The sequence below is a fragment of the Cryptomeria japonica genome, chromosome 8 (genome assembly GCF_030272615.1).
Source record: "Cryptomeria japonica chromosome 8, Sugi_1.0, whole genome shotgun sequence".
NCBI lineage: Eukaryota > Viridiplantae > Streptophyta > Pinopsida > Cupressales > Cupressaceae > Cryptomeria > Cryptomeria japonica.
The window spans coordinates 429,855,719-429,863,480 of NC_081412.1; the positions used below are offsets into that span (position 1 = coordinate 429,855,719).

General features: G+C 29.6%; 1 protein-coding gene across 1 annotated transcript; it reads right to left on the reverse strand.

Moving 5' to 3' along the window:
• Positions 1-2,202: 2,202 nt before the first annotated feature.
• On the reverse strand, positions 2,203-5,972 carry LOC131067839 (AP2-like ethylene-responsive transcription factor At1g16060). Its single transcript, XM_058003007.2, has 7 exons — positions 5,615-5,972; positions 5,182-5,190; positions 4,984-5,075; positions 4,821-4,894; positions 4,675-4,725; positions 3,133-3,209; positions 2,203-3,040 (listed from the first exon to the last, which is right to left on the reverse strand). The coding sequence occupies exons 1-7, from the start codon at positions 5,904-5,906 to the stop codon at positions 2,487-2,489; spliced, it is 1,149 nt and encodes a 382-aa protein (XP_057858990.2). The 5' UTR covers positions 5,907-5,972; the 3' UTR covers positions 2,203-2,486.
• Positions 5,973-7,762: the final 1,790 nt, after the last annotated feature.

A 7,762-nucleotide genomic window follows, 5' to 3' on the forward strand; every position in this document is an offset into this window, starting at 1 on the left:
TTAATTTTTTTCATTTGATTAATTATTTAAAAGTTAGTTATTTATTCAATTTATTTTCCTGAAATTTTCAACTATGATAAAAGATAGAAATTTGATTAAATTTCAAATTTAAACTTTAAAAAGGTATAGATCTTTTCTTTCATTTAATATGAGTATCTTTGTTTTACATGCTATTTAACTTGGAAATATTATGTTTATAATTAAATATCAATATTTTGGTATACAACTCATCACTAAATTTAAGGTAAAAAAATAAATTAAAAAAATCACACTCATTGTAGAATGCCTCTCAACATTAGTAATATTTATATTAAGTGCTTCCAATGTTAGTTGATTTAGTTTGGGTTTTATAGTAATATGGAATTACCTTTACTCTTATGTATACATGAAGCATCTTACTATTTTTTAAGTGTTTCAAATTATACAAGAAATACATCCTCTATTGCATATAGAATTGGAACTCACAATCTCCATTGCAATATAGAATTGGAACTCACAATCTCCATTGCAAGAGATCAAGTTTACTATGGATGCATTTTAATTCATCACAAGTGTTGTGACATCAAACAAGAATTTTTTTTATAAAAAAAATCTCATAATGAAATGAAAATAAATACCCCTTCAAAATTAGTTTGGGTAAGTAATTAATTATTTAAGACAACAAATTAATTCTAAAACTAATGAGTTATGATTCATAATACCACTGAGATAAATATTTAAATTTAAATAAATAAATCAATGATATTTAGCTTTAAGTCTGATGAAGATTATTCATGATTAATATCGTCAATTGATTTGCCAATTTGTTGTTAATCTATCAAACAAATGTCTTTGTAACAACAATTTTTTTGTGTTTGTTATTTTTGTTCAATTTTGCATCTCCAAAATTGATCATTACACAATACAGTTATAGATCTAAAATCTCCTCATGAATCTAAACTTAGAATTATTATTTTTTGAAAATTACTCACCTTATATCTAAAATATGCTACCTAAAAGGGTGTTTCCAATAGACCCTGACTATTTGTTTTGTTTAATAGAAACAAATATTTTCATGACCATTAAACTAGTCCTATCAAAAGATCAACTTATGATAACATGACCTTGTAGTTTGATGATCTCCCCTAACTATTTCTACACACTAGTCCTTAACACTTATGAAAGAGTAGCAAATCAAGTGAAACAAAAAGAAAACCTATTCACTATACTATATCATATTGATGAACCACAAGTCACATTTTCACCTAATCAAATGACCCAAAATAATGGATTTTAGTTCTCAAATTTGATATACTATAAAGGAACCATTCTCAATATTTAGACATATAGATTTTAGCGCATGAGCATATTGATTTTGCATTATCATACTTAAAAATTAAGTAGACTAATTCACTTTGTATTTATTTTCTTAGATTAACATTTCTAAATTGTCATCTTTAAAATAAATAAATAAAACAATTAATCTAATTGATTTAAGCTAAGTTACATATATCTTCACACACACACACACACATTCTCCTTTAAACTAGAGTGTATTTCAATTATGTATGAGTACAAATTAAAGTTGGACATATTAAATCTACCTATTTACATCTTCTACTTATTCAATATTCAATTTCAATTATTAAATATCCTTAAAAATAGTCTTATAATAAAAATAAATCACATTTACTCAAAAGACATTCTACAATGAGAGTAAGGGGTGGAGTTTAATGACATGATTATGCTAACAAAAAATCTTACCTTTTACCTTAAATTAGACAATTATTTGTATGCAAAAATAATTGTATTTAATACTAAACATAATATTGTTAGAATACCTACAAATTGATATTTCTCATTTCTTTAGATAGATATATTCAAGATATCTATATTAATTTATATTTAGTATAATAATATTTTTAAATATATATTCATGTGCATATTCAACTTCAATCAAATAAATTTATAATATTGATTTTTGTCAAGCATCAATATGTCCTTTAAAAGACAAACTTTTCATAATCCATCATATTAACTTGAATATTTTTAAATTAGATTATGTAATTTTTTTTCTTCGTCAACATTTTCCATCACATTTTATGATTCATTATCATTATATAATTCAAAAAAGAAAAAAGAATAAAATAACAAGAAAAATGAAATGAAATATGATACGAAACATCAATAATTAAAAAAAAAAACTTTACATAATCAAACTAATTGGTCCTCTATCTCCGGTCTGAATTTGTCCATCTAAAAAAACGTCAGTGGCGTTTCACATTTGAGTTGACCATGCTGGTTCATCTCCTTCTCGTGCCGTACTAGTGCTAATTAATACCAATGTATATATATATATATTTTAGTCACCCCAATGAATTCATGAAAGGAAAAAAAGGCGAGAAGCAGGCAGGGACAAGTCTTCATGCATAAATCTTGAATTAATGAAAGCATTGCGATAATTCGGAGATGGAGGAAAGTATGGGGAGTGAGTTGTAGATTAACTACTAAAATTTGAGCTTGTAACTTTCCAACATGGAATTCCAATTTACCAAGCTCTCCTGTTCTTGTTGTGGAGCATCCCAATTATAGGGAAATATAGAGTCCCTTCCAAGCTCTGCGTCTGCAAATTCATATTCATGGGGAGGCACTACAATGGGCATTGTGATTGACTCATTGGGTGACTGTTCTCCATTGAAAGAATGAATAACTTTCTGCTTCTCATCATCCTCATGCCCTCCAATAACGTCCTGTTTCTTCACCATTTCTCTGAACACAGAGGACTGCAAGAGAAGACTCAAAGCTGTCACAGGAGAAGGATTCTTGCTGTGGACTGAAGTGGGTGCAAATTTTGGAAGGCCTATTAATGTTTCTCCCCCTCTCTGCATGCCCACGTTGTCTCCTTTGCTGGTCTCCAGAATGTGCGAAGGTGGTACATTCTTCATGTTATCAGGTCTCAGCCATCGAATGTAACGGCTCAAGTCGAAATTTGTTACAGCATTCAGTCCTCTGTATTCGATGGCCGCCATGTCATATGCTGCTGCAGCTTCCTCTTCTGTGTCTGTATTGTTGACAAGATCATTGATTAGAAAAAAAATGAATTTTTCTTTGTTAGAAAGAACCAAAGGCAAATAATATTGAAAGGATTCTCACTGTAAGTGCCAAGATAAAGATACTTGTTTCCAAATACGCGACCAATTCTTGCCTCCCATCTCCCATTGTGATGATGCCTGCATCGTTCCATACCATTTATCAGCTCACTTTTTAACTATGATTAACTTACACAAATTGCACATATACTACAAAGCTGGTATTAGGTTAATAGATTAAAAATAATGCCATTTATCTGCTCACTTTTTAATTATGATTAACTTACACATATTGCACATATATTACAAAGCTGGTAGTAGGTTGATAAATTAAAAATAACATGGTATTGAAGTCAAGTTAGAATTTGTGTCGAAGATTGAGAAAGACAAAAAAAGGCATATTAAACTTGGGTTGTTGGAAAAAGAAATAGTTTAAAATGATATTTTAAAGTCAAAGTTAGAATATATAGAGATTATCGAGAAAGATAAGTTATATTAAAATTTGGCTGTTGGAAGAGGAACAGTTAAAATGATTAATTTATTTTTATTATATTAATTGTTTATATGAGAATTTGTTAAGGGAAAAAAAAATAATTTAAATAGTTGAAATGTTATAATAATTGTAGTGATTATTTGTGTGATAAATTTTTAAAGGAAAAGAGTTTGATTAGTCATGTTGTGTTTTCTGGGGTTGTTTATTTTGGTGGGTTTCAGTTTGGTGTTGGTTTATTTTTTGTTTTCTTTTGATGTTGATTTTTTGTTATGGGTGTTGGTTCTACCATATTGTGATTAAGGTATGTTTACTTGAAGACTCAAATAATGATTCAATTATAATGCTTCAATTTTTTATCTATAAACAAATAATCAGACCACACAAGTCCACTTAACTAGTGGGCTAATAATGATATTGTTTAAATGTAGCCAAAGAAAAACAAATTACAATGTTCTTTAAATGAAAATAAGCCATTCAAAACTGGAAATAAAATGAGTAGAAAGGTTCCAATTTCAGGTATGTTTGTATTTCTGCTTATAGTAATTATTAGTGAATTTAAAGATAATATTCAAGCTATTTGTACAGTATATAAAAATACTTAAGTTTAGAATGTTTTTTTTTTTTTTTAATAGTAATTATATGTAGATGTATAGACAATATTTCTTAAGAATTATGTGGTTTTCAACGAGTCTATTAAAGATCAAGTCTTGTTGGATGTATGGCCACCGACACCACAAAGGATGAGGCTAAGATTATGCCTTGGATGACTTTGGTGGAATTGATGCCCCTCATTCTTTGGTTTTCAATTAAACATGTTTCAACCTAAGCTTTGTATTCTAGTGTTGAATACCTTAATGATTCTGAAAATTTGATATATAAATTCTTTTAACAAAAAAAAATGATTATTAAACATTTTTATACATAAATAAGATGATTCATAAAATGAGAAACTCTTTCTAGAATCCCAACCTGATCAATTTAACTGCTAAAAAACTTTGAAAACTTTGATAATTAAAAAAAACGCATGTAAACAAGACAACCAGCAATACCAAGACAACCAACAATACCAAGCATGGACCTATTTGATTCATGAAGAAACAACAAATTCGTTACCTTGCAACTCCTCTATACTTGGAAACGCCCCTTGAAAAGCCACTGCTCCTCCTGAAAACGATATCAGGCATCCATCATCATCCCATGACCCAAAAAGCAAAAACACACAACAAAATTCCATACCATAATTCATCACAATATAATACCTTCTGAGAGAAGCAAGGTACTCTTCCTTGCTCAGATTTTGCATTTCTTCAATATCTTTATCATATTCAATCACCTGTAATTCATTCAAAACTTGTCAACACCAGATCTTACATCATAAGTGATTAAAAAAAGGAATTTCGAAAACAACTCAGGCCAAGTTACCGGAAAGTTTGTTCGGGTCTCCTGAGGCCCCCAGTACTTGATAGCAGCTAGATCATAAGCCCTCGCCGCTGACTCTTCTTCATCATATGCTCCTGTTTTATATAAACACCCAACAAATTAAAATCAAACAAATCAAAATCATTGCTTTCCCAATTAAGTCTGATATAAATAAGATTACAACGAACTGATAAAACTTACCAAGATAAACTGGTGCGATCGTTGTCAACATCCATGCAAATAACATTCCACTCTCATTAGGAAATAAAAAATAAAAAAATCCAAATATTTGTAGAAAAAACTCAAAAAATGTTAATTCATGATATCAGATTTTTATAATTTATAATTTATTTGCGATTGTTTCTGATTTTGATTGTATATATTTTTTATATAGCGTTTCTGATCCCACTCCATAATTTCATGATGAAAAAAAAGTTGAGAAAAATAATTTTGGTTGCTCAGCTCTCTTGAATTAGGATAAAAGAAAACTCGAAAAGCATAATTTTATGCTTCTCAATTTTTTATTTATCTTGAAGTGTGATCCTAAACATTGATACCAAAAACTACAGACAATCAAAATCAGAAACAATCGCAAATAATGTTCAATTCATTAGTGGGTCTAATTATAACTTACCTTGTTTTCCCTTCTTGTTTTGGGTGGAGTTCCAGGCGGTCTTGTCCCAGAGATGAGCTTCATAACGTCCAGTCCATTTGTGCCTTGTCACTCCACGGTAGATGGAGCTTCTGGTCTTGCTGGATGTGACAGCACATGCAGAAGGAATTCCTTTCACCATGATCTTCTTGTCACCACAAAGCACTTCATCACCCTTGCCCTTACCCACAATCTTTTCATCCGTTCTACCCCTCTTCTTGCTGTTAACAAGCCCACTGGAGTTCAACTTTTCTCCGAACATAGACATGGCCATTTCTAATGAGTCCTGCTTTCCTCCCCCAAGTAGAAGAATTAATAGATGGAAGATAAGTAATTTAAAGGCAGGTGGGATAGTTTTGGCTGTACATTACAACCAGCATTTCTGGTGGATTAACGATTATATCAATGTTATGCGAACAACATAGACTTATTTACAATAATGCTAACGGTAAGACGACACAGAAAATTTGTTTCTTCTCCCACACAACTAATTTGACAGTTGTACATTGCTCATAAACTCTTCGTTTCTCAGATTATTTTATCGCTAGTCCTGTTGAAGCAGATTCGTGTCTTTTCTATGGTCAGTAAATTCAGATAACTCGTCTTATGCTATTGGAGTTTCTACCCAGTATGATTGTTCGTAGATCTTTTCCCGAATTACAGCGGTTTGCAGGTTTTTTATTTGATTTGATCGGCAATAAAACATTCTCAATCCATTTTTTTTTTCTTTTTTTCCCTCTTTAAAATGGCATTAAAAAGAGGTTGCGGCATTTTCAGACGGCATGCCAATATTTGATACAGCCGGATTTGGAGTTATTATAATTTGTGAGGAATCCTCGAGGTTTTTCGGGTCAGCATCTTCCTTCACATCAACCAGAATAACTGTTTCGCAAAAGGGATGCCACATTTTTAAAATTTTGTATTAGAACTTTGTATCTCTTGCATGGTAAGACAAATCTATTGCATTAAAACAATGGTACGTCCATTGGAGAAATCATCTATAGGGTACTTTTTCTTCGGTTTCTTCACCTTTTTATAACTATTATGGTTATATAATTAGTATAGATATCTTAAATAAATTGTAAAGGCATATAATTTGATGTCTTTTTTATTTAAAAGTTATTTCATTTTAAAATAGAATAATTTTATTTTATGTATATATGAATTTATAATTTTTTTTGCTTAAGTTGTTTAAAATTGTATATATATTTTCTTTTATATTTTTATTTTGGTTAATTATTTAATCATATAAATTTTATTTAATTATTTAATTTATGTCCATCATTTTTTCATAATTATTATTTGGGACATGTCCCTTGTACCTACCACAAGAAGCTCTCACCAATCAAAATAAACTCAACCCTTAAATATTTTTTTTTCAAGTTATTAGTAGTCATTAAGAATAATTAATCAAGTTAAAAAATATATTTTGTATATCTAAATTTTTCTCATGAATCTAAACTTCAAAAGTCTATGTTTAGAAATTACTCCCCTTTATGTCTAGACTTTGCTACCCTAAAGAGTGTTTTCAATAGAGACCATTTATTAGTTTGCTAGAAATAAATATTTCTCCTTAGGATAAACACATATTAATTCAATAGTTTGATATGAATAATCAAAGACAACAAGAAAACATAAAGTGGTGCCTATGATGTTGATATAAGTTGATGATACAATATTGATGCTTTAGTAAATGCTCTATAGATTTAGCATGGATATTTGATGGTTATAAGATGGATGCAAATAAATCAAGTCTTGTCCTTAAATGCAAAAACCCAACACACAAGGTAGTAAATTGCATGTTCAACTCAACTCATAACAACTAGTTGAACAAAGTCAACATAGACCTATATTTTAAATTTGAATTTGCAATTATTGGGATATTTATATAACCATTGAACTAAACTAGGTTGTTTTTATACTAAAAATGCGATGGAGGAAGATAGATAAAATAGAGAAACAAGATTAGTCCCTAGGGATATAAGCAAAAAAAATTAGTTGAGGTTCATAAATTAATCATATTTATACTAGTCATTATATTAGAGATTACCAATTCAAAATGACTCCAAAGAAAAATAGAAGTGTGTAGGGTGTGCTCTATCACTTGTACATGTTTCCTCCACTTTTACT

Bases quoted from the DNA above. Each gene is read 5' to 3' on its own strand.
- LOC131067839 (XM_058003007.2), bottom strand. From the start codon at position 5,906: ATGGCCATGTCTATGTTCGGAGAAAAGTTGAACTCCAGTGGGCTTGTT. The intron at 4,726-4,820 runs GTATTATATTGT...TATCGTTTTCAG, and splicing joins TACCTTGCTTCTCTCAGAAG to GAGGAGCAGTGGCTTTTCAA. The intron at 3,041-3,132 runs GTGAGAATCCTT...TCAACAATACAG, and splicing joins TCTTTATCTTGGCACTTACA to ACACAGAAGAGGAAGCTGCA.